This window comes from Pinus tabuliformis, chromosome J (assembly GCF_031772625.1).
Source record: "Pinus tabuliformis cultivar Carrire ecotype Pingquan chromosome J, CPIR1, whole genome shotgun sequence".
Lineage (NCBI taxonomy): Eukaryota > Viridiplantae > Streptophyta > Pinopsida > Pinales > Pinaceae > Pinus > Pinus tabuliformis.
This window is the reverse complement of record NC_142295.1, coordinates 76,862,568-76,890,437: the sequence shown is the minus strand read 5'-3', so window position 1 is coordinate 76,890,437 and position 27,870 is coordinate 76,862,568. Positions and strand designations below refer to the sequence as shown.

General features: G+C 39.1%; 1 protein-coding gene across 1 annotated transcript in view; it reads right to left on the bottom strand.

The window, feature by feature from the left end:
• Positions 1-27,870, bottom strand: part of SWAP70 (Pleckstrin homology (PH) domain-containing protein) — a 192,994-nt gene that overhangs the window by 84,314 nt on the left and 80,810 nt on the right. The window contains exon 7 of the mRNA XM_089377181.1: positions 6,411-6,639. Within this exon, the coding sequence (XP_089233307.1) occupies positions 6,411-6,639 (229 nt within the window). The remainder of the gene's footprint in view (positions 1-6,410; positions 6,640-27,870) is intronic.

Sequence of the window (27,870 nt, the reverse complement as noted above, 5' to 3'; positions counted from 1 at the left end):
CGGTGCACTATTCAAACTTAAAGGATCACTTGCTAGAAATGATGTTATCATCTCTATTGATCCTACTCAAAATAATAATTATGTTAGTACTAAATGTGCTAAACAATTAGTGATTCTTGAATCAAATATAATCGGAACGAATTATGTTGACACAAGTGACAAGCAATACGACATAAGCAATCTACAACTAAGTATTGGAGACTATACTTTTGTATCGCAATTCATTGTTAAAACCTTAACAGTTATATAATTTTAGGTTCACCCTGGATTGGATCACTAGGATCTGTTATCCTAAATATGAAAAAGAAGTTTTTGACATTTTCATACAAAAAGAAAAAGATAACATTACAGGATGTTACAATGAAGCCAGATTCCCTAACACCAGAAGATATGCAAGATATCGCAAAAGTCATTTCTCAAGAACGTAAAAAACTAGTACAAAATATGCAAAATGAAATTGGCAAGATCACTGCTGACAAAAATGAAGAAGTTTCTCAGCTTAAAGACCATAGTGAAAAATTACTAACACAAATTAAGAAGCTTAAGAAGGATAAGAAGTCATTAGAAAACAAGGTACAACAACTTATCGAGAAGGAAGCATCAAATGTAGGAATTCAAGTTTACAAAAAAACAACAGATACCGATCCAGTGAATGTCACAACTCAGGAAGAAGACACGCAAGTTGAAGAAAATACAAACTTAGATGTTGTAGTTCAGACAATGAACATCCCAAGTGAATGTTATGTAACCAACTCAACAACATCATCACCAGAAGAAAATCAAAAAATTACCACAAGCCCAATAAGGGAAAGTCAAACCAAAAAAGTTCCATATCGACATCCGAATCACGAGAGTAGACAACTCAATCAAGCTATGTATATGTACCATTCAGAACAGAAACAAGAAGCAAATCTTCTGAAGAATATTGAAGTAACCTCAATTCAGTGTTATCATGACAATTCGTTACAAAATTCTAGTGATCAGAATATTCCACGGTTTTGTTTGTCACTTAGAGGATCATATCAACTTGTATCGACAAAGATGATTGTCCCGAGATGAGAATATATTCAAAACCGAAAAAGAAATCAAGCCTTTTGCATCAACAAGCTTTGAGGACAAAGCCTTTTTGAGGAGGAAGGCAATGTTACGAATAAAATATATATAAATAATGAGGATAATTGTAATAATGATTAGTTAATTAATAATTAGTTAAACAAAGAGGCATGTCTAAGGAAATATGACCGCTCATGAAAGGGTGTTTACCTGGCTATATATAAAGGACCCTCACTCCCAATTGTATCATCATTCTTATTCATACTTTTTAATATATAATCTTGTATCTCAATGGAAATCCTTATATTACAAGTCTTCTAGAGTATTTAACCTGAAAAACGAACTTAGTTCACTTCAAAAATGATCATCTGATTCCTGATCATCCTCCTCATCCTCATTTGAAGAATCGGTAGCATCCAAGCCTACAATGGGATTATGGTTTGATTCCCCTGGCCCTAAAGTTGCTACTGGTGCTTTTGATATATCTGCCTCTGCATCCAGTGGAGGTGGGTCCAAGTCCAACCAAGAAAGGTCTTCATTGTCAAATGCTGATGCTTGACTCTCCACAACCCATTTTGATGTTGGAGCAAAGTCACCCAAGACAATCAGTCCTTCAAATATTCTTCTCACCAAACTCAGCTCAAGAATTGCAAGAGACTCAAATGACTAGTGTGAGTGAAATAAAGGGGGTGGGGGTGTTTAAGTAGCTTTGGGGGGGGATGGGCGGGCTAGAGTAGCATTAGAAACTAAGAAAAATAATAAATTAAAGAGACAAACGAAAAAATTAAAAAATAAAAATAAAATAAAATAAAATTATGCCCAGGTCGCGCAGTTGTGGGCCTTGCAGACCGGCAGAACCGGTCTTTGAACCAGTCCAGACCGGTTCGGTATTGAACCAGTCTTTTCTGGTTCGGACCGGTTTTGCCCCCAAACCGGTTGGGCCGGTTGGTTCCGCCGGAACTGGTTCAGTTCCAATAACATTGATTGGCTTAGGAATGATTATATCTGATTCAAGGAGAATCGGGAAGGAATCTCAAATGAAACATTCTCCAGTTGACATTTAACTCAAAACTCATTCAAGTTTAATACACCTAACAAGAAAGCACTAGACCTAAATGGTAGGTTGTGATAAGGTGTAGATTCTAGAACATTAAATTCGATTAAATATTAATCAATGCTGTCGGAAACAAAGCAGATAACATTTCATTTCCAACAAGTCTCACAAATCATTTAAAGCACTGCCATAATTAAAATTGATTGCTTATAATGATGATTAGAGGATGACATATCCCGCTATCCAAGAAATCCAAAAGCAATGGTGCAGGGCATGAGTTCACTCCCAAACATGTGGGGCTCCTTCTTACTGAAACCGAATCAAAGAGCCTTGAACCAGAAAGCAAGAATGAAATAAACATCTAAATCATTCTTTAGACTGCTTATATTGGTTGCCTCAGGGGCCCTTTGTTTGGTAAAATTCATGTATTTCTAGTCTGTTTTAATAGACATATGAAGCATTTTATCAAAATAATAATAAAGGAACTGCATCATATCCAATAGATGCTACAGCATTGTCAAATGGAAATTATATATTTTGATATTTGATCAAAGCTTATAGATTCTTTACTGTGCAGACCAAGGTTTCAATTGTCCAATATCAGGTGGAACATACTTCAACTACAAGTTGAAGGAAGAGCACAGCCACCCTAGCTAAGCAGCTGAGAGATGAGGTTCATGAGCATCTTGCCACAGTAGCTGTCATATAGTGAGAATGAATAATTTGATGATGGACACCCTCAGATATATTTTGCAAACTAACATTGCAATGGATGATAAACCAAATGGTAGAAGAGTTTCAAGGATGTGGCAGGAGCAAAAAGTCATCATCAGAGTGTTCAGTAATGATCAAAAAGAGGTTGTCTTGCGTACATTTTCATAATGAATAACCTGTACAGCATGAAAATAGACAGGCACTAGTTGGAGCATACGCCAGAGATGGTGAAAATTCAGGTAGAGAGATTGGACAGGGTTTTGCAGGCATACTGTATATCCAATTTGTTCTAATTGGATGTTCTAATTGGCTAATCAGTCTATGAAATTGCACACAGTATCTACCGTTTTGCATTGTGCCAAAACAGTGGGCCTGTAATATCTTTGGATGTTCCATAAAGGATCATGGATACTGGTCTTCATATATTAAGTTTGTTAAGGCTAGTTGTCAAATAGTTTTAAAGGTCTGCCATGATTGTGAGGAACAATGATCTCTGGTATAAAAATCTGATACGTGATTCGTTACAGATGAGATGCAATTAACAGCCAGCCGTTTTGTACTATAATCTCTATTACTGAATTGAAAAATTCCCTTTTCAAAGGTTTCTCTTGGGTGTATTGTTAAATCATAGTTGTCAACTGGGAGGAATGTGAGAAGCTCAACTGCTCTGGCTGCTTATGCCTTAGGCCATTTAATTATGTTCCATGTCAATCTTTACTGCACTTCCTTCCATTAGGCTGGTGGCCTTGACTGTCCTGCAGAGGCTGCACCGTCCCACCAACGATCTATGGAGCCTTTAATGGCTTATATCAACCTGATAATTCCATTGTCATTGACCCTTACTCTGGCGATCTTGCGGAGTATAGCAGTGCTCTGCAAGATAGTACCACCCAAGCACACCCACAAGTTTGTGTTGAATGTCTCTAGTGAGCTGCAGGAAATCCCTGTTGATATTGCTGTCTCTGAATGAAATAGGTCCAGGAACCTTGTGGCTTGCATTGCTAGAACACCTGAATCCTGACAAAGAATTTATTAAAGATATATTTTCCTAACAAAGCTGCATGTGATGTTGTCAACTCCTGCGGAGTGCAGACCGTGGATGTGCAGGAGCATCCAGTTGTCTTCTCTTGCTGAGCCAAAGATTTTTTGGCTGAGAAATGAATGTAGCTAATTTTCCAGTGGACCATGAAATTCTCAGGCCTACCCATGCAATTTTGGTCAACTAGTTTGATATCTATATTTATATATATATATAGGTAGCTCCTGCCCACAATCTCAAGGTCCTCCAGCTACCTGGATGCCTTGACTATTCCTGACCTTGAGGGAGGATGGACTTAGGCAATCCAAAAGAATTTGTAAGCCAATAAGACCCAAGGTCTCAGATAACTAGCTCAACCCCCAAAATGCCACCAAGTCACCAGCTCCTAAGAAATGTTCCACCGAGTTTCCAGGACAGGGGAGCGCAGGAGAAGGGAGATGTGTGGAAGCACCCCAAATTTTGGGGAAATTCACGGGGACACAGGGGCACTGGGCTACCATAGGAGTTGCTGTCTTACTAAAAGGAAAAGGTGCCTTGGTCCTTGGTGGGGCATCACTATTGATTGCTTCATGGTTTTTAGTTTCCTCGTTTCTTCTCATATAATGCAACTCTTTGAACCTACCTCTTGCTTCAACACCATTTACATGTTCTTCATTACTCTTTACATAACCCCTAGTCATTTCTTCACGTTGCTGTCCAGTAATAGGAAAAGTTCTATTTGGAAAAACAGTCAAAGGATTAGAATCCTTTATTAACTTTAAATGCTCTGGGCTTTCCTCCTCTTCAACCTGATTATAAAGGCACTCTTATTCAATATGGAGATCATCGCAAATGTGACACCAAGGAAGTCCCTCTTGATTTATCATGTTAGTTGGGACAAGGGTGTTAGGCACATGATTAAGTAATTGATCAAACCTTTGAGTGAAATCCATGACACTCTCATTCTCCATTTTCTTAGCCTCTTCAAATTTGGTTAGTAATTGCATCTCGTCTTTGACGGTCACCCATCTCTGGTTGATGGTGGTACGAAATTGGTTCTAGGTTTTGATTCTTCTTGAGGGTAAATCTAGGTACCAAGACCTAGCATTATCTTCTAGAGAAAGGGCAAAGAGTCTCATGACTACATCCCCATCCTGGATATCTCTTCCACCTACACGCCAGCAAAACACATCGATATGTTGCTCAGTTGTGACTACATTATTTCCAATGAACTGGGACAACCATTCTTCATACTTATCAGGTAGTTAATGGGGATATCCTTGAATGGCACTCATAGAAAGGGGCTTGTAGGCACTGGAGAGACATGGCATTGCCATTGTGGCTGAGGTAAAAGGGCTTTTGAAGAAAGATTTTGCTACAAGAGAGCCTTGAGTTACAAGAATCTTTGGGATTTGGAGGAATGATGGCTCTGCTAGGCTTTCTACTAGAAGACCCTGAACTGGAATAAGGCTAGGAGTTGCCAGATGAGATTTTTCCAAATTCGACTTTGAAACTCTCATAAAGAACGATTGAGGCATAGACTTTGGATTACAAGAAGAAGGACTCAACTCCTTCCTGGCAATGGCACCAAAAATGTTACCGCAAAATCTAACAGTCTAGTGCAAAGCCTCACTAGGCAATCTAGGTATTAGGGTAACAACGGGATCCAACACCACTGTCATATCAACTGTTTCTCCCCTGCTAGATTTTGCGGTGATAGTAGCCATTGCTAAAGATAAGGAAGGCCTGCTACTAGCAAGCCTCTGCAATAGGGAAAAGCAGGCATCGACTAGACATAGAGCATGGTTGAGCATTAGTGACCCTACCAAATTCAAAGCACTGATTCATATTAGATTTGGTTCCCCTGGTCAAATGTCAAGCAATTCACTGGAAACATTTTGTTTGACCAAACAGTTTTCTCTTTTCATTGTTCCAGGTCCCAGAGCCTCTAAAACAATTCCTCACTCAGTACTATGTTGAATGCTTTCTGAAATTCTGCAAAGCAGCCAAAGACTATTGAAGAGCAGTTGCAAGTCTCCTTGATAATGGCCTAAGCATAAAGGTGTGATCCATTGTCTGGTAGTCAGGGCAGAAGCCAACATGTCCTCTAGCCATAAGGTGTCTACTCTCAGTCTCATCCAAAAACCATAGGTGCAGAGGTGTAGCACTTAGCTTTGAGAAAGTCCAATATAGTCCAAAAGTTATTTTGTTCGGAGATGGCCCCTGATTTGAAAATTGGGTGGATGATGTGTCAAGTCTATGCATGGTGGAGCGAAAAGATAAGGACTTCAACTGTGACGCAAAAGATCGAAGGCCACAGCCAAGTTGTTAGAAAGTTGGAAACTCTTTTAACTGATTGACTGATCAGATGTAGACTAAATTTCACTACTGGTGTGCAGTAGATTCCTTCAACTCTTGCAGCAAAAGAAGACTAAAGTACAGTAAGTTCTTTCAATTCTTCCAAAGAAGATAAAGGTGCTCCAACTCCTACTCCATTGGATAATATGATATTTATATGGAAATACAAAATTTGCAGGCACTATTTATCACATAAGCATAGACATTGATTACCTTCATAATTGTCAGATCATCCATATACCCATCATTTGCTTGATTGGTGACAGCACCCAGAGCTGCCTTCATAGAAATCTGCATTGCTGCTCCAATCTCTTTTGCAGATTCCTTTGCAGTTGAATTGGCAGCAGCCACCACTGCTGCTACTGTTCCAAGTTTGCTAGAGCCATTTCCACTCAATGAGTTTACAGCTTCCCTGTGTGCTTTCAATACCAACTGTGATGCCCTGGAAATAATATGGCAATGACCATCAGTCCAGGTTAATTACCCCCAGTAAGCAACACAATGTAAACATACATTAGCACTGGGCTATTTAACTAGCACTTAAGAAGGAGACAAACTATAAGCACGGGTATAAATATAAAGACCAGAATATTTGCACTGTATCCAGACTTATGATGTATAGTGAAAACACTTATACTGCATAATAGTGCATAGGAGCATGAGATTACAAGATACAACACAACTAACTAGGCATCATAGATTTATCAAGCTATGTTTTAACTTTTGATATGGAGAAGGTAACTAGATATTATCTTCTTCTGGTGAACTTCATGATTTTGCCATATGATAGGTTTGCACCTCAACGATATACAGACTACTATTTTCCCTTCAAATACAATTCATCCCAATTCCCCACCCTCAAGCCCGTAAGTGAGAATGAGATTGCTGGTACCTTGCCAGCTCCAATCAACAACAAGCTCAAAAAGAACAAACATGTCACAATCAAGTTTTGAGCCCAGGTGGAGAACCAAACATTTCTCCCCTCAACCACCCAAGCTAGACCCAATTGACAGAAAGACAAATATTATCCATCTTATTAGACAAATAAAAAATTCAAACTTCACAGTCAAATCCTTACAGAATGGACCTAAGGTAATTGCCCGTATGTACTTATGTGGATATGTGTGCAATGCTAACAAAATAGAAAGAAAAAATTGGCATACGACATATGATGTCACATGAAGAATTGACGCAAAAAATAATAATAAGAATAAACTAACATAGATCTATCTTAACCCCAGATCTTTTAGGCACCGAGATGTTTACAACTATGCTAGTTCAAGAACATGTCCACCATGCTGGGAAAAAGATGCAGGAATTGCAATAAACTACAAACTTTTCAACCTTGGTTAATCAATTGAGCCAGCCACCAATGATCACATTTCTTATGTCTACATATGATGCATTGGGTGCAAAGCATACTTTTAAAAACCAGCTAGTTTGAACCGGTAACTAGTCAAACCAGCTGGTCAACCACTCTCAGACATTGAACCATTTGAAAAAACCAGTTTAGGGTAATGATTTCCAGTTTAGTAGTTTCATAGCATCATTAGGGTAAGGATGGCAGAAAAAACAGGATATTTGACATGGTAAGGATGTCCAGTTTCATAGCATCATTAGAAATTAGTATGGACAGTATCTGTATAATTAAGTTCATGGTTCAGATTCTAAAAAGACACAGAAGGACAAAGTTGATTTTGTGACAGTTGACTGTAGCAGTGGAAATTGAATGTACAGGATGGATTTCAGTTTTATGCTTGTATGTAATGATTAATCCTCATGAAGATAATGCTGGACAATGATGATTTTGAAGAAGCTGTTGCTATTTAATTTTATCCCCTATCTATTTTGGTTTGCATACAGCAAATTACTATCTCTGATATAGAAATTCAAGCATACAAAATCTGTGCTAGAAATGAATGAATGTTCAATGAACTGATTAGGGCAGCATTCCAAGTGATTTTAAAGTATCTCTCTAGCTCTGCTTGACAACATGCTGAATCTCAAGGTTTGGAATCAAGGTTTGAAATCTTGACAATAATTGTCATTAAAAAATAACTATTTTATGTATTTTTTCAATTCGAGTTCATTGAATCCGGTTTGATCCAGTTCTGGTTTGAACTGCAGTTTGATAGGTGGCCCAGTTAAAATCCCAGTTCCGGTTTTAAAAACTATGGTACAAACCATCTAATAACTAAAGGCTCTTTAATCATTATAAAAATCATCACAGTTGTAAACACTCAGCTAAAATGCAGAATCTGGAAAAAAAAATATAAACAACATTAACAACATTTTTTCAGCCTCAGTTATTTTACTTAAGCCAGCAGCTAATTCATCATATATGTTCCAAACAGAAAAACATTCACCGCAAAACATCAAATGAGTGTGGACTGATGGGCATTATCAAATACCACAATAAGCACTGCAAGTGTAACAAAATATCAGATTGCATGGCACCAAATAAAACTCATGACAAATATCCATGCGAATACAAAGACTGCCAAATGGAAGATCTCAGAACTACAATATATGGAAGCAAAAAAAAGGAAGAGGTGCTTCAAAGTATTAGTCACGACTTGCAATGGATTAATAAGGTGCACTAAGAGGAACCTAGAGAAGATCGTAAGAAGGGGAAGTTGCTTAACAAGTCAAGAGCAAGTTCGAGGACTCAGTAGGCCTACATGTGTCAGACAAGTTTCAGAAGCATGAATCTCCTACAGATGAAGGAAATACACTCCAATATTTATTCTCCAGACCTAACGAGGCCCAGGTTATTCAAATTCAAAACCAGTTGATGCAATTTGATCCTCGGGAATTGGACCAAATTGGAGATTATCCAGCTCAAACCAGGGAGTTGCACTTGCAGTTGGAGGAACGTTGCAACAGTTTCAAGAACAATAGTTTATTCAAATTGTCCTCCGAAATCTACATGCAATCTTTGATGTTTTTGTTTAATTTTACCACACTCCAAAGAATCTATTTGGTACTGTTGCTCCTACGATGGATTTTGATATCTTATACAACTGCAAACACCTTGATTGAAGAACGGGACAAATTAATAAATTAAGTTATGCCTCTAAAAATTTATGATTTTGTTTCTGTTTCCCTTTTGCTACCTATGCCTTTTTCTTGGAGCCTAAAGGACTCTTGGACTCAACTGTAGTTGAAATAACAATAGATAATAGCCTCGAGGAAGTCTCTCCAAACTTTCCATACCTTTCATGAAAGAGAGAACTTCTCTTTTAATAGTGTAAGCTCATTCTCTTCTACAATAAAAAAGTAATGGTTTTCCTAGATCTATTATTTCTCCAAGGAATAACGATAAAATATTACATTTCAAACCTCTTCAACGACTTTCCTACTAAAAGTAGCAATAAATCCTTTTTCTTCTCCAAAAAGAAAATATAAAATATGCTAGATACATCACTATCTCCCAAGAAAACAATATAATAATACTCTCTCATTAACCAACAATGATAAAATAATGGGTGGTTATGTCAAATAACTCCTACAAGGGTAGTTGACCATGTCAACTAGCACCAACATATTCCCTAGATGTATACATATGTGTACAGAAAGACCTCCAAAATAAGTCCCTCCCCTAAGAGATTTCGATAAACGCACAACAAAACCCTCCATAAGTGGGATGCCTTCATCATTGAAATGATCAAGTCACCAAGCCATGCAATAAAAAGAAGAACAGCTCTCTCCATAATAAAGTATGCATGCCCATGTCTCAAAATGTCTGCCTATGGAATATTACCTCCGTAGAAAATTTGTGAATCAACGTGTAGATTGATTTGCCAAAATGCTTGAATAGGGAGGGGAGCAGCCACATTAAATAAAACAGTAGAGATAATCATGTGCTACAGATCCTCCATAAGTGGCACACATGGTTTCCATAAATGGACAAGAATGAGTCAAATACCAAGCCACCTACCCATATCAAGGATCCATGCAGATGTGAATCAAGCATGATGTGGATCGACTCAACTCAGTGAGGCAAAAAAAAAGGCTCCACTTGATAAACAAAGGCCATGCCACAATGTATATGCACGGTGGAAGCACATGAGCTGAGAAGTCGAACAATAGCCAAGATGTATCATGAGAAACTAGCACAATGATACAAAAAAGTTGTTTCAATGTGATATAATTGAAGCATCACAATGTATGCATGCTCCACATAACAAAGTACATCCTACCTCAACATATGTTCACCTAAGTGCTAAAATTCATGAGCCCAAAATAATACGCATGGCTACTTTTGGTCAACTCAATAAGTGAGTACAGGTGGTGGCTCACCTAGCATATAAAATAACATCTGATTTGCCTTAATATATGTGGCATCATATGTGTCACGCCCCCAAGCCTACGGTGGTCTTTCAACCGTGCCGGCGAGGTGCGGCACCACCGAACACTTTCTTTTTAACAATACTCGTGTACATGGACTACGCCTAATTCACTTGTCCTTACTTAGTTTGTGTTTCGCAACCAAGTAAAATGCTTTTATCCTTTATACTTAATGAAGCCCATACTCATTCATTATCCATATGCAATTAACCAAGAACATCAACAATTGCAAACAAGTATAAAGGGAGGGGCAACTCCCGAACAGTCTGCCCAACAATAATTTATAACAGTTTCTTCAATAATACATCATCAAGTATACTTGGCAAAACTCCAAGTCTATACTTAGAATAATTTACAACCAAGGCATAGACAGCCTTTACAATACATGTGCTAACTTCATACGGTAGGAGGGTGCTCACCCGAGACACCAAGAACTCCACCTCTAAGTTCTGCACAAAACTACCTCAAAACCGCACCTTGATCGACCTACACCTGACTTCCGGTAAAACTGCGCACTTTACAAGAGGAGCGCATGAGATATGCGCACTCCTCTTTTCTGCGCCTTCCTTTACCCCTTGTCCAATGTGTAGAAAGGAATGCGAGCTGCTTGAGTGATGTTCGAATGAGCTCAAGCTTCCATACTTATACATGTTCCTGCGTGATTCTTTGGAAGGGTGTCTAGCCTTAAGGCCGACCCCATAATCCAACTCTTACACGCCCACAAACACTCATTAACATGTCGGCTTAGCTCCATAAGACAACGCATATAAATAAAGGTTCAACACTTAACCATTTTAAATGTTTCTCCTTTATCGTCGCACTTAACGTCGCATAAGGTTGTGAGGATCGTCGCATAAGGAGCGCTCGCCCGTCGCACCGATGTGCGCCCGCCGTGCCCGTGCGCCCGTCACACCAGACGCTCGTCTGCCCGAGTTGCGAAGACCTTACAATATGGGTCTAAGGTAGAGTTCAATAAAAGATTTGATACATATCATAAGCAAATGGGACTACCCCATCAACACATAGAATAATATATATTTATGCATAAACATATGCGCCAATAAGGTAACACAATAGGCACTCAAATCAAACATGATATCACACTCACCCCACTAATCAAGAGTGTTTAATGCATAATGCACCATCATAGCCATCAAAGACCTAGATAACCATAGCCAAATGTGACAACCATCTACACATCTTAAGAGTGCTCAACAACTCTCTAGACACGATAAGAAATATACCATGAACAACACCATGATGCTAAGATAAGGCACACGAGGCAAGTGTAAGCACCATCACCAAATATCCACTAGCATGTTGATCCATCAACCAAAGATATACAACCATGAAGAGAACACCAATGGATGAGCCATAACAACCTATCATACAAGTACCCAAGCAACTAAATGGAAGTACCATCTCCACATCAACCCAAACCTTATGAAGCTATCATCTTGCAAATCTTTGTAATGTGATGAAAATAACTGAAAACTAAATGTCTGGCTAAGAGAAGATATAAAGTAACATGCTAGTACAAGTAGAAATATATGAGTCTTAGCAATGAACAAAAGAGAGGATGTCAAGGTATGTTCGAGCTAGCTACCAACAAGTGAAGGGATCATGATATATCAATATTTGTAAAAGGATGAATGTGTTGGCAGATGATTAACTCTAGCATGTATCTAGGGTTCAAAGACATTGGCTATATGATACTTAGGGGAGGGGGCACAAGAGAAAGGAAGCCCATCTCTCCTAACATCCAAGGCCATGGGAAAGAAACTCCAAATGGAAACCTTAGTGTGTTAGATGGGGGAACCTAACCCTAGGACCACCAAAATTTGTTATATCTATTATATTTGATGGTATCTATCCTTGTCCTAGAATGACAACTCCTAAAGGGTCTCGAGGTCAATCAATCACTTAAGGTTTGGGTGGGGGATTTCAAGAGAAGATTTGAGATCTTACAAATATGGAAAATAGAGTATCTTTGATCTCTACAACACTTGTTGCTCAAATAAGAAAATAAATTGAGAAGTATGAGGTGATCCTCTTAAAAACCTTTGTCGAGGGAGAGACATGGAGGCTCAAATCGGTGATTAGATACTTCTCTCTCTAGAGTCAAGTACTTGTAGTTGGGGTAGCAAAGAAAAGTGGCAAGGGAGCTTTGACTCCCAAAATAGGTAGCATTATTTCATCTAACCACATAGTAGATTTGAGATCTCACAAATACAGAAGCTAGAGTATCTTTGATCTCTACACCGTTTGTCATGTCAATTAAAAAAGACAATTGAGAAGCATGAGGTTAACCTCCTAAAATCCTTCACCTACGGCAAGACCCATGGAGACCCAGATATGTGATTGGATACTTCTCTTAGGAAGAGAATGAGGCATCTCTAGTTGGGAGAGCAAACAAAAGATGAAAGGGAGCTCTGAGTCCTAAAATAGGCAACATTATTTCCATCTGATCACATAGTAGTGTTGGGTGTGGAGCCAGATTATCTTCTGTATTGAAAGGTTTCAGCTGGATGTATACACCAGGAAGACTGTACACCCCTCCATGCGAGGGGGTGCGGGGGGGACTTGTCCCCCCTAGTTGGGGGGTTCAAGGGCCAGCGGTCCCCCAGCGGGCGCTGCCCCCGAAGCTAAAAATAGATGTAAAATTGCCTTGTAAAAGTCTAGTAATTTCTAGTCAATTTGGGCCGTTCATTAGGCAGATGATCTAACGGTAGAAGTTATGTTTAATTTAGGGTTTTTTGCCCTAGAAGGCAACCCCTCACTATATATGAGGGAATTGTATTGCATCTATGCATATTTGTATTCTGAGTGAGGAAGAGAGAGGAGATTGAGAGCAAAGAGGGTGTTACAGCGGATCTACTGTAGGTTGTATCTCTTCAGTTTGTTGGATAATATAATAAAAGAAGGACTGGCTATTTCTCCGTGGACGTAGCCCAAACTGGGTGAACCACATATATCTGTGTCTCTCTTATTTCATGTGTTTTCTGTGTTTATATTTCTGCAATATTTTATGTGTTCCATTGCTCTGTAATATATAATTTTCTAACAACTGGTATCAGAGCCGAAGGTCTATTTGGCTGATAAACTCGCAGGAGAGAAGGGTTCCTGGTTCGAGTGGGAGCAATGGCAGAAGATGGTAGGTTTAGGGTCGAAAAATTCAATGGCCAAAACTTCTCGCTGTGGAAGATGCAAATGGAAGATTATCTGTATCAAAAATATTTGTACCTACCATTGGGCGGAAAAACAAAGATGCCGATGGGTATGACAGATGAAGAATGGAATCTTTTCGATAGAAAGGCACTCGGAACAATACAGTTGTGCCTGGCGGTGTCGGTAGCATTTAATATTTCAAAGGAAACGACAACACAGGGTTTAATGTCAACATTGGCCAAACTATATGAAAAATCCTCGGCCTCAAACAAGGTATTTCTTATGAAGCGTTTATTTAATATGAAGATGTTAGAAGGTGGATCTTTTGCAGACCATTTAAATGATTTTAATACAATTACAAGCCAATTAAGTTCTGTAGGGCAAAATTTTGATGATGAAGTTCGGGCTCTGTTATTTTTGTGTTCATTGCCAGAAAGTTGGAATGGTTTAGTTATGGCCATTAGTAACTCTGTCTCTGGATCTAGTACTTTAAAGTTTGATGATGTTGTTGGTGCAATCCTCAACGAGGAAATGCGACAGAAAAGCTCCGGTGAGACATCAGGTAATGCTTTGACTGCAAAAACTAGGGGAAGAAAAATGGAAATAGGAAAGAGCTCAGGATATCGCAGTAAGTCAAGAAAAGGCAGATCCAAGTCCAGATCGGGGATAATGTGCTGGAAATGCGGGAAGAAAAGACACCTGAAGAAAGACTGTAGATCTCGGAAGGGAAAAGGAGATGCGCAGCAAGAAAACAATCATGAAGCAATTGTGACAGGTGAAGTGTTACAAGATGCTTTGATTCTTTCTTTCGAAAATATTACTGATTCCTGGGTGGTAGATTTAGGGGCCTCATTCCATGCCACACCTGATAAGAAATATTTTCATGACTATGTTCAAGGAGATTTTGGACAAGTCCGTTTGGGTGATGATAAACCCTGTAAAATCGTTGGAATGGGTACAGTTTTCATAAAACAGCAAAATGGAAATCAATGGCTATTAAAGGAGGTAAGGCATGTTCCAGATCTGAAGAAAAATCTGATTTCAATAGGGCAGTTGGGAGGTGAAGGTTGCGTAACTACTTTCACAGATAAAACCTGGAAGGTCACCAAAGGAGCCCTGGTAATAGCAAAAGGAGAAAAGGTTGGTACATTATATTTATGCAATGGTATTTCTAATTCTGTTAATGCTTTAACCTCTACAGGAGAAGATACGGCATTGTGGCATCATAGGCTCGGGCACATGAGTGAGAAGGGGATGCAGATTCTTCACTCAAGAAATTTGTTGCCAGGTTTGAAGCATGTTGATTTAAAATTCTATGAGAATTGTGTTTATGGAAAACAGAAGAGAGTCAGATTCCTTAGAGTTGGGAAAGAAAAGAAGAGCGAAAAATTAGAGCTTGTGCATACAGATGTATGTGGACCTGCTCAGGTATCATCTCTTGGTGGCTCTCGTTATTATTTTACTTTTATTGATGATGCAACTAGAAAAACCTAGATTTATTGTATTTGAAATAAATCTGATGTATTTGATACTTTCAAGAAATGGAAAGCTTTGGTTGAAAATGAGACAGGGAAAAGGTTGAAGTGTCTCAAATCAGATAATGGAGGTGAATATTGCAGGAAAGAGTTTGACAGGTACTGTTCAGAGAATGGAATTCGCAAAGAGAAGATAGTTCCAGGAACACCACAAGAAAATGGTGTGTCAGAAAGGATGAACAGGACAATCATGGAGCGTGCAAAATGCATGAGATTACATGCAGGATTGCCTTTACAATTTTGGGCAAACACTGTAGATACTGTTGTTTATCCAATAAACAGAGGGCCTTCAAGTTCCTTGGATGGTGGTATTCCAGAGGAAGCATGGACAGGTAAAAAAGTAAACTACTCATTTTTAAAGACTTTTGGTTGTGAAGCTTTTGTCCACATTAACAAAGAAAATAGAACAAAGCTTGAGGCAAAATCAAAGAAATGTACCTTTATTGGATATGGTGTTAATTGTTTTGGTTATCGCTTATATGATTATGAAAATCACAAAATCATTAGGAGCAGAGATGTAATATTCAAAGAAAAGGTCTTGTATAAGAATCAGTTGCAGGAAAAGAAACAAGAAAAAGAAAACAGAGAATACACAGTGCTTGACGATATCACAGGAAAAGTGATGGTGACTGAAAATCATAATGATCAACAGCCTTAACAACAACCACAACAGCAACAAGCACTTCAAACACCTGAATGTGGTGTTAGAAGATCTACCAGGATAAGTAGACCCCCTGAACGATACTCTCCTTCATTATATTATGTATTGTTGACTGATTCTAGTGAACCAGAATGTTATGACGAAGCAGTGCAGGTAGAAACCAGAAAGAAGTGGGAACAAGCCATGAAAGAAGAGATGGACTCCTTAACACATAACCAGACTTGTCAGGTTGCCTGCAGGTAAAACAGCATTACAGAATAAATGGGTTTACAGGCTGAAGGAAGAAGATGGAGGAAAACAGAGGTACAAAGCTAAACTTGTAGTGAAGGGGTTTGCACAGAAGAAAGATATTGATTTTGATGAAATATTTTCTCCTGTTGTTAAAATGACTTCAATCAGAACTATTTTAAGTCTAGTAGTAGTTGAAGATTTGCATTTTGAGCAGTTAGATGTAAAGACAGCCTTTCTCCATGGGGATTTGGAGGAAGAGATATATATGCAACAGCCATAAGGATATGAGGTAAAAGGGAAGGAGAAACTAGTGTGCAGGTTGAAGAAAAGCTTGTATGGTTTAAAACAGGCTCCAAGGCAGTGGTATCTAAAATTTGACAGGTTTATGTCTGAACAAGGTTATACCAGATGTCACTATGATCATTGTGTTTATCTCAAAAGGCAAAATGATGGCAACTATATTATATTGTTATTGTATGTAGATGACATGCTTGTTGCAGGTTCTAACATGTAGGAAATAAATGTGCTCAAAAGGAAATTGGCAAACTCATTTGCAATGAAGGATTTGGGTGCTGCAAAACAAATCCTTGGTATGAGAATAACTAGAGATAGGAAGAATCGCAAATTAACATTGTTTCAAAGTGAGTACATAGAAAAGGTGTTGAAAAGGTTTAATATGCAGAATGCAAAACCAGTTAGTATACCTTTGGCTAGCCATTTCAAATTAAGTAAGGAGGCGTGTCCCAAGACTCAGGAAGAAATGGCTCATATGTCTAAAGTTCCATATGCATCAGCAATTGGAAGCTTAATGTATGCAATGGTCTGCACAAGGCCTGATATTGCACATTCAGTGGGAATTGTAAGCAGGTACATGAACAATCCAGGAAAAAACATTGGATGGCAGTGAAGTGGATTCTCAGGTATTTGAGAGGTACAACAAATCAAGCATTATGCTTTGGTGGTTCAAACATTGCTCTACAAGGATATGTTGATGCAAATATGGCAGGTAACAGAGATAACAAGAGGAGCACTACAGGATATGTGTTTATTGTAGGTGGAACAGCTGTCAGTTGGGTCTCAAAACTACAAAGTGTTGTTGCACTTTCAACAACAAAAGCAGAGTATGTTGCTGCTAAAGAGGCTAGTAAAGAAATGATTTGGTTACAAAGGTTTCTGGATGAATTGGGTAAGAAGCAGGAGTTGGGTAGGTTATATAGTGACAGTCAGAGTGCCATACATCTTGTAAAGAACTCTGCATTTCATTCCAAGACTGAACATATACAGCTCAAGTACCATTTCATACGGTCAGCATTGGAAGATGGACAGTTGAAGCTGGAAAAGATACACACTAGCTAGAATCCTGCAGATATGCTAACAAAAGTTGTAACCAGGGAGAAACTGAGAAACTGCTCAGTCTCAATTGGTCTTCAAGTATGATGAAGAAGATGAGAAACAACGAAGTCCAAAGTGGAGTCATTGTCTAGCAAACGAAGCAGCGGTGGAGTTGCTATAATCAATCTCCAAGCAGGAGATTGTTGGGGGTGGAGCTTGATTATCTTTTGTATTCAAAGGTTTTAGCTGGATGTATACCCCAGGAAGACTGTACACCCCTCCATGTGAGGGAGTGCGGGGGACACTTGTCCCCCCTGGCTGGGGGTTCGAGGGCCAGCGGTCCCCCGGCGGGGGTTCAGGGGCAGCGCCCCCGAAGCTAAAAATAGATGTAAAATTGCCTTGTAAAAGTCTAGTAATTTCCAATCAATTTGGACCGCTCATTAAGCAAATGATCTGACGGTAGAAGTTATGTTTAATTTAAGGTTTTTTGCCCTAGAAGGCAACCCCTCACTATATATGAGGGAATTGTATTGCGTCTATGCATATCTGTATTCTGAGTGAGGAAGAGAGAGGAGATTGAGAGCGAAGAGGGTGTTACAACGGATCTGTTGTAGGTTGTATCTCTTCAGTTTGCTAGATAATATAATAAAAGAAGGACTGGTTGTTTCTCCGTGGACGTAGCCCAAACTAGGTGAACCACGTATATCTGTGTCTCTCTTGTTTCATGCGTTTTCTGTGTTTATATTTCTGCAATATTTTATGTGTTCCATTGCTCTGTAATATATAATTTTCTAACAAGTAGATGGGGCACTGGAAAATAAGATACTCCTCCACCTCATGCTCTTGTAAGTGACATGATAGACATCATTTTGCTGAGCAATTTCATCTACTCTTTTAGAGCAATTTGCAGCTCCGTATGTGCGATTTGTAGCTCCTCTAAGCCATCTTCTAAGTGACCCTTCTCTCTTTGCTCATTACAACTTCAACAATCAACTTTCCCTTGGCCTTAAACAAGATTTATGTGGACCAAGGATCAATTAGACTACCCATTATTGTCCAAGCACTTGAACTACTCTAATTAAGACTCCTTCAAACCTTGAATCAATCCAATCGAAAATGATCTAAATTTGTTGCACCCTAATGCTACTCTTTATGGCTCCAATCCTAAAAATAGTTTGAAATATTCCTGGCATGTGAACTTCATCCTAGAGACTTGGTTATCTTACAAGTGTCCTTTAGAATGTGACTTAAAGGAGTTATGCATTATGCTTCTGGAATTGAGCTACTTTATCCACATTGTTTTTTGTATCCTAGCTTGCAAAACCATAATCAAACAAAAAGCCAAAAACAAACAACTTAGTCCATATTCCCCAACTTTGCATAAAAAATATGTCAACAAAGCTTTTCTTACAATATACCACAACATTTTATACTTCTAGTCTCCCACTTCTATATCACAAGTTATCCATATATAAATGGTTATGCTATGGTAACCCGATTGGTTGGCTCGAGATGTTGCGTGTTTTAAGCTTCATGCAAGAGCTCTCAAGGTCAATCTCTCAGGTCAAATGCCTTTGTTGTGTGCCTCCCTCGATATCCCCATAAGTTCAACTATCATAATTAGTTTTGAAAGTTCACAATTTGTACTATCCACAAAATGTAAGTGCTAGGAAGTTAACCTATGAAGTTTTCTTTTGAAAAAATTAAATGGATTATCTTGGTGAGTGGAATCCGAACAAAAAATTTCATTTGGCTTCGTTTGCACAGTTAATTGCTCATTTTTTACGATTGAACTTCACAACCATCGCACCTCTACACCATATTTTCTTTATGAGTGTCCTTGACATCCACTTCACTAGTTCAAAGTACATTAGTTCCATAACTATATGTTTTGACGGTCTTCAAGCCCAACATCTTATTCTTTCACAAACATGTTGCTCTTGCAAACCAAGGTTGCAAGCTTGTGGGACAAATCAAATGTTGGACACATAATCCTTCCAGATTTTTCTATCATTGTAAATAATTTGTAAATATTAGAGAAATATGCATAGATGGGCGAATATGAAAAGTCAATGGACCTCTTGGAAGATCAAACCAAGAGTCATCTCATTGTTTCAGAAATAGATTCATGCTAACAAAATGGCATCCAAGTTTGGACTTACACCTCTCATTGACATGATATCATAGTTGAGCATTTATTCCTAACTCCATGAATTTTGGTGTTCTTCTTGTGCTCTATTAGCCTCTTGTTTGTTAGTGACTACTCATCTACATGTCTATCCTTTGTTTGTATTTTCTTCCACACTTGCTCTAGAAACCCTAGCTCTACATTTGTCGAAAACAAGATTCTCTCTTTGACCAACCATGACTGCAACCTCTCCTTGGTCTGCATACCAATTTCTCCCTGCATACTAGTGTCTTTTGTTCTAACTCTAGACTGAACTTGCCTCTAACTCGGCCAACTTTGTTATTGTCTACGATCTAGAAACCCTTCGCTCAACTTGATCGAATCAAATTTGCATTGTGTAACCTAATCGAACTCCTTGCTATCCGACATCTTCAAACCTAAAATTCTCCCAACTCCATGCAACTCCTGCACCCTAGTTTTGGTAACTGATAAAAGGGACTGTCACCAATCTTAATATATTTTCTTAGGATAGTAACCATAGCCAACAAGTTGTATCTCCCCCTGACTCTTTTTAAAACCTCAACAGTAAGTGGTGTCGCAATATTGCCAAGTGTAGCATTCACCTCCTTGTCCTGATTTGTGGATATGGGCTAAGCAATCACAAAGCAGCTTTGCCATAATATTTGATACTATTAAATTTCAATATCAAAATTCGAAAATGCAAACTTGTGCCTTTTATCATGTGATGAGTTGATCAACATTCACTATTGTCAAGACTCAACACTATGCACAGATTGTAAGTTTATAGCAAAATTAATGTGACATCTATTCATTCCAATTTTGTGTCAACAAATCTTATACAATCATGTCTTCTTCCCGCAGGTTATGACAAATGGATGTTATGAAACCATATCAATGTCCCGAAAAATTGAAGCATAGTTTCAAACCATTATTTCATGGAACTCGATCCAAGAATATCAAAGTGTGAAACCTCAGCTTAAGAACTCTATTGAAAATGCAATCTATCATCTCAATTGTTGGCATGGTGTTGATTGGTAAGGAAAACTACAAAAAGTGGGCTAGAAAGATCAAACGCATTCTTATTTTTAAAGATTTTTGGAATGAAATCTATGAAGAAGAGGAGGACAGTGGACCTAAGAAGTTGGCATCAAATAAGGATCTAGAAATATGGAAAAATAAAGACAATAAAGATTATGCCCTGATTGTTACATTGGTAAGAGAAGAGGTGAGCCCTCATATTGTCTGCATTACATATTCTTATAGTGCTTTAAATAAGTTAAAGGTCTTATATGACTCACACTTAGGACTAGAACTAGTGCAATTATTGGTTAAGCTATTCAAACTAGAGTTGAAGGATGATGATTCCATGGCTTTGGCTTCTGAGATCAAAGCCATCATGCATGGCATGGATGCTAGTGGAATTAAGATAGATCATCCTCTCACATCCTTTCATCAAGACCCTCTACCCTACATACTCTCAATACTATGAATCCCTAATAGTTAGTGATCAACTAAAGTCTATTATATTTGAATCTTTCATGAAAAATGGAAAATGTGAAGACAACTCAACCCACTGGAGACACCATACGCTTTGCTCCAAAAAGGGAAGAATGAATAACATGATTCTTCTAGAGGAAGTGGCAGCAAAAAAGGACATGGAAGAGAGAATTCTAGAGGAAGGTGGGGTAGACACAATCAAGGAGACAGAATTGATCTCCATTGTATTCGTTGCAGTAGAAACAGACATGATGCATCAACATGCAAGATGTTGAGAAATCTAGGGCATCGGGATTAATTTAATTGCTAAAGTCTTTTGCGTGCTAAGGGTTTTGAACATTTTCTTAGATTGTTTGTCATTTGATTAACTCTAAGCGTGGTTTTAATTAGTTGAATTATTGGATATTTATTATATATTAAATTTCTTTTTAGAATTTTTCAAGTAATTGTTAAGTACTCTTTCATGGAATTGTGGTAAATTGCATATCTTTTGTTTCCTAAATTGAGTATTTGAGCATCTATATAATTGGCATTGATATTAAAAAATTGTGAAGAGGTTATTTGTTCTCTTTGAGCTATAATTGCATCTAGATAGATTGAAGTGATAAGCTTGTGATTTAATTGGGCATTATATTGTGATATTATTACTAATAAGTTTATCTTTCAATCTTTCTCTAGTGAAGTGAATATTTTTGGGCGATTAAGGGCTTTGATATACAACTCAGAAATAAATCACGACATAAGCGCTTAAAATCCTTGAATCTAACTTCATCTTGCTCCATCTTCTAATCGTCTTGTGCATTTGCATATTAGGTTAGCCTTGCATAATTAAAATTTACTTCCAAGCATAAGCTTGGTCAATAGAAAGATAGGTACCCATCCATCTTTGCTTGAGAAGCCTGCTTTTAATAGTACTTAAAACGGTGACCTTGCAGTCGTCAAAGCCACAGCTCTCTGCAGCGCCGGAGGCACTGGGTATGTTAGATTTTCAGGAGAGGTATCGTTAATCACACCTTAGTGTGCTTCACCTTATCTTCTCTCTGCCACTTACTACGAAATCAAGCTCGATATAGAAAGGATTGAAGGGTTTAAACTTAGATAGGCATTTAACTAAAATTAATCAAGATTCTTGCATCTCACATTAGCTTTAGGATCTGCATTTCATATAAGATAGTTATTCATCCAAGCAGCAGTTGCTCATCAATTACTTGGTCCTAAATTTCCTAGCAAGATAGTTGACTCCACAAGGCATTGGTATCATTCGTCTAAATCTAATCGAAACCTTAAGTCCTGCTAAATAGAAAACAAGTACTTGGTCGCTTGACTGTGTTTCCCGAACTGGTTGATTCTCAACTAGTCCTCTTTCATTCCATTTCCGTAGGGTCTACCCCCCTTAGCCTGTTGTTGGGAGACAACTTAAACGGAGAGATTCGGGATCAGGGTGACAGCCCTCGATCTGAGCCGTTGTTGCAGTGCCTAGACATTATGTGTGACAATAGGTCCAAAACAAGGTTACTTGGGAGCAGGAGCGAAAACGGAGAGCGGGAGCGACATTTTGAGAAGCTCCTGGTTCGGGAGCAAATCAGGGAGCGAATTTTTATATAATATATATTTTTTTATATTTTGATGTGTATATGTCAACAAAAGCATGTAGAATGATGAATTAGATATAAAAAGCATAAAAACAAAGATTGAACCATATAACATCAATCATCTAGAAGTTATAATCTTCATCAACCATGTTCACAAGTTAGTAACATACAACATATTGACTCTCGTGATTCATCAATCTCAAAGTTTCGAGCTTTCAAAATTCAATATATAACATTTATCATCATTGATCAACAAAGTTGTACTTGTAAGCTAAGTGTAACCATTACAACAAAGAATATCTAACACAAAATGAAATTGCTGAATTTAAGCTTCTGTGATCCATATCAAGTTTAATGAGAAGATTTCGGCGGAAATCACATTATAATATTTTTGTTGACGCGTTTCGAACCAACGAGTGTGGTTCATCGTCAGGACAAGTTGAAGAATCATATCATGGCTGCATGCTATAAAATGAAATGAAATGAAACAACTTTCAACTTTCACGAAGCATCATATTCATAATTCATTACCAATGAGTTATAATTGTGTTAATTTTAGGTATGTTCTATGCTTAGAACAATTTATTTCAATTTTGACAATTAGCTCAATATCTTTTCCAGATTAGCAATCACATCAGCATTATAGTAAATTGCAGATAGAACATAAACATAAATCACAGAAGACAACCCAAGACAAGAGGACACAAGATGTGGCGCTAGCCAAGGACAAACCCCAATGTGGAGAAACCCTTGATCAATTCTTCTTATATGTTCATCAATAGTTCAGCAGAGAGAGGGAGAGAGAGAGATAGTACATATACAACAGAATTCAACACTTTGACTTATCTAAATAAGAGCATAGATCATCTCTAAGAAGATAATACATGAGGTAGTTGAACTCAATTGAAGACATGCTACTTCAATTGATTCTCCAAGGTGACTCCATCACCATGCTGCACCTATCATTGTGCTGCACCTCATCATCATGTTGCAGCTCACTGTGTTGCACCATGATGCACCCATCATCACTACACTGCATCTCATCATGCTTCACCAATCATGACTGTACCCATTCACTGTACTGTTGCACTATGTTGAGCTTTTCATTGCACTATGTTGCACCCAAATGCATGCTGCAATACCTCATCATCATGTTGTTGTATGCATTCTCACTACTACTATATGCCCATCATTACCATGTTGTCCCATTGCTGCTCCAATGTCCAACAACACTGATCTACACCATGTTGCACCATCATATGTTGCATTGTACATCATGCTATGCATTGCTGCTCCTATGTGCACTATGTTGCACTGTACAACATGTACTCATTGTTGCTCCTATGTGCACTATACATCCTGCTATGTTGCTCCAAGTCTATATAGGATGAGGGCTGACTGCATCAAAACTTTGACCCAACACACTACACAATCGTTGTTGCAATACTGTTGTACTGTTGTTCCTAGTTAGGGCATGTGCACGCTGCAACAATCCTTATCAACCCACACAAACAGCCTCCAAATAACTGCGGCCTAGTCAAGGTAAAGTGTTGCCTCCATATGTTGTTGTTCTGGGCATATGGCAGCCTCTCAAGCCTACACGCAGCCCTGTTTTGGAGTGGCTAGGCCTGCGGCCTACCACAAATCTCTGCGACACCCTAACAACCCTCCAAAACAGTCATACCTTACCTCTTTCTGCCCTCACAGACCTGCATGCTCCCTTCTTCAAACTCAGCTTGGTTGTAGCATAGAACAACCCTCCACGCAGTCACCAAGAGGCTCCAATAGCCCTAAGACACCCACGTTGTCCCTACCTTCTTTGCTGGTTAGGGCATCCTTTAGACAACGAGTTAGGGAGCCTCTTTACTGCGGTTAGGGTATCTCTTTTCCAACGTCTAAGGGTTGTCTCAAACAGCGTAAAGATAAGGGCATCTAGGGTATGATAAGATTGCGTTTAGGGACAATTGTTAGGCCTCCTTCACCGTGCTAGATCTCCCTTTGAACTACGGCCAAACATTCACAAGACCTGCGGCTAGGGCATCCTTCTTTTACTGCGAATAGGGTCTCCTTCTAGACCTACATTTAGGGCTTCCTCCTCTTAGACTTATCTTCCACTAAAACAAGTGGAGAGAAATCAAGAATGAAGTGCATGCACAAATGACTATCAAGTCACCTCCTTTTATACTAAAACATTGAGCACACATGGGGGTTATTTGGTTGTTGGCCGACCTTGACGAATTGTCCCATAACACAAATAAATTCATATCTCCATGAATACTTATCAGAATCAGATGATCTTTAGATCAATCCTACACCTCTCGATGAGAGGGGTCCAAAAAATAATATCAGCTGCCATAAATAAGATGACCGACGTGGAGTTTGGTCCTAGTTGCCAATTTTAACACTCCCTCTCAACTAGGGAGAACTCCATCTGTTGATCCATCTGCTAGACTGTACTATCTCTGCCATCAGTGCCCTGCACTGCTCTGCTCTGCTGAACCATGAAGAAGAAGAATTGATCGAGAATGTCTCATACCATTCTCTACTGACCCGAAGTCAGTCCCATATGAAGAGAGTGTGTCATACCACTCTTATTGATCCCAGATCAGTTCCAAAAGAGAGTGAGTTATGTCACTTTTACTAACCCGAAGTCAGTTTCATTGATCCCAGATCAATATCAAAAGAGAGTGCTCAAACCACTCATACTGATCCCAGATCAGTGAGCTATATCACTCTTACTGACTGGAAGTCAGTTCCAATTGATCCCAGATCAATGTCGATCATCCTAGCATCTAGGGAGTATGGTAGATACATGATGCATCCATCGCTACTACTATGGTCCCTATCCTCATTTCCCTGTTCATTGGCCAAATGAGAGGTACTAGGATGCCTCGACAGGAGAACCACTCATCCTCCCCACAAGTCGCCACAGGTATCACAAGGGAAGGCTGAACCATTCACTCTGTACACAGCGCACCAATAGGGGAGGGTGAGTCGCCTTGTGGTTGCTTGTTGCTCCAAGAAGTACCCCAAGCCCCTCGGAGCTCTCAGAGCTCAATGCATGCATCATACAGGACCCTCATAAGAAGGTCTCTCAACGACTCCAAGTTGTTTTGGAAAGTCACAAATTTGACCTTTTCCCGGGGTTTCGACAGAATGTCTGTGACCTGCACATCAGTCCCAATGCGATGGAGCCTTCCTGCTCATCGATGTACCATATCCCAGATAAAGTGGTACCTGATCTGTATATGCTTGGAGCGATCATAACACATGGGATTCCTCAATAGTCGAATCCCCCTCTGGTTGTCACAGAAGATCACAGTGGTATCCATCATGTGTCAAACAGCTCACTGAAGAGCTTCCTCAAACAGGCAACTTCACACGAGGTCATACTCGTAGCTATGTATTCGGTCTCAGCAGTGCTTATAGCAGCCGACTTCTGCTTCCTGCTCATCCAGAATATCGAAGCAGAACCCAAAGAGAACTAGCACTCAGAAGTGCTCTAGCGATCCTCCACACTGCCTGCCAGTCAACATTTGAATAGTCATACAACTTCATATTTCTGGCAGTGTATCTCAATCCATGAGAGATTGTGCCCCGAAGATATCTCAGAAGATTCTTGGCACCAATCTAGTGAGGCTCAACCATATATGAGCTCAACATGCTAACTGCAAAACATATATCCGGACGAGAGTTCACCAAGAACATCAATGCTAGAATGAGTTTATGAAACTCAGAGGCATTTCCCAAATCAGGTCTGGCATCCTTACCACATAACTTCTGAAAGTTAAGATCCATTGAGGTAGTCACGAGCTTGCAGTTCACCATTCCAAATCCAGAATCCAACTCCCTCTTACTTTTGCAAATGAGAGGGTCTGCACCTATCAAAAAGAGGTCGTCCTCATAAGGTGCCAGTATGAGAGGTCTATCATCCACAACCTATGGTTTGGATCGGCTTCACTCCTAATGAATCTCAGCTTCATCAAACAATTATCGATCCTCTCATATCAAGCTTGGGATGTTTTGCTTCAAGCCAAAGAGGGCTTTCTTCCACCTACACACATGAGCTTCCCGATCATGAATCTCAAACCCCTCAGGTTGTTCCAATTCTGTGGACCTGCTACATGAGGGGAATGGTCCCCTTGTCAGATTTTCCTTCGGTACATCTCGAACATGTACCTTCATGCTCTTCTTGAATTCAGGCATCCCTGTCACCATCTGACTCACATCAGGCGGGGCCCCATAATAAGCAGACCTCCAGTGCTATAGATGAGATGTGTCAACTGACATGGTCCCTAATGGACCATCCTACAACTTGATACAAATTGCCAATCCTGAACTCAAGGATAAAAGCATTTTTGAAAATTCTATTTTCAAACACGTACCTTTCCATCGATGAATGCCACCATGAAACCTTTGACTTCCATTGCCGAAAAGGACACCAGGTTCTTCTTGCGATCAGGTACATAAAGAGATTCTTATAAATGAATCGAGTTACCCTCATTCAATTGAGGGGTAACATTCCCTACACCCTTTCCGGGATAGGTGCCATTGACTCCAAGTATAATCCCACGATTGTTTCCATTTCTACCAAATTAGAGAGTGCACCCTTCTATTCGATGAAGTGCCTTGAAGCACTACAATCAATAAGCCAGATTCCCAAAGAGTCTGGAGGAGAGAGCCAATATAATATAATGCTCTTTATCTTATCAGAAACCACATTTGATTCTTCATACTTGGGGATCATGCCTTTCCTTCCACCCTTAGATCCGGACTTCCCATTGAGGTGATCTTTAGGTAGGCCATCAAAAGATTCCGCTGCATCATTCTAATAATATTCTCTACTTCGACTTCACCCTTGGCAAATTTGAAGAGGGATGAGGAATCCATTGAGCCTTTTGTCCTTTTCCCAATTGTTTTCGGTGATTGCTCTTTCACTCTTGCTTGGGCTTTGTCTTCACCTCAGCTTCGATACCATGTTAATTTTAGGTATGTTCTATGCTTAGAGCAATTTATTTCAATTTTCACAATTAGCTCAATATATTTTCCAGATTAGCAATCACATCAGCATAATAGTAAATTGTAGATAGAACATAAACATAAATCGCAGAAGACAAGCCAAGACAAGAGGACACAAGATGTGGCGCTAGCCAGGGAC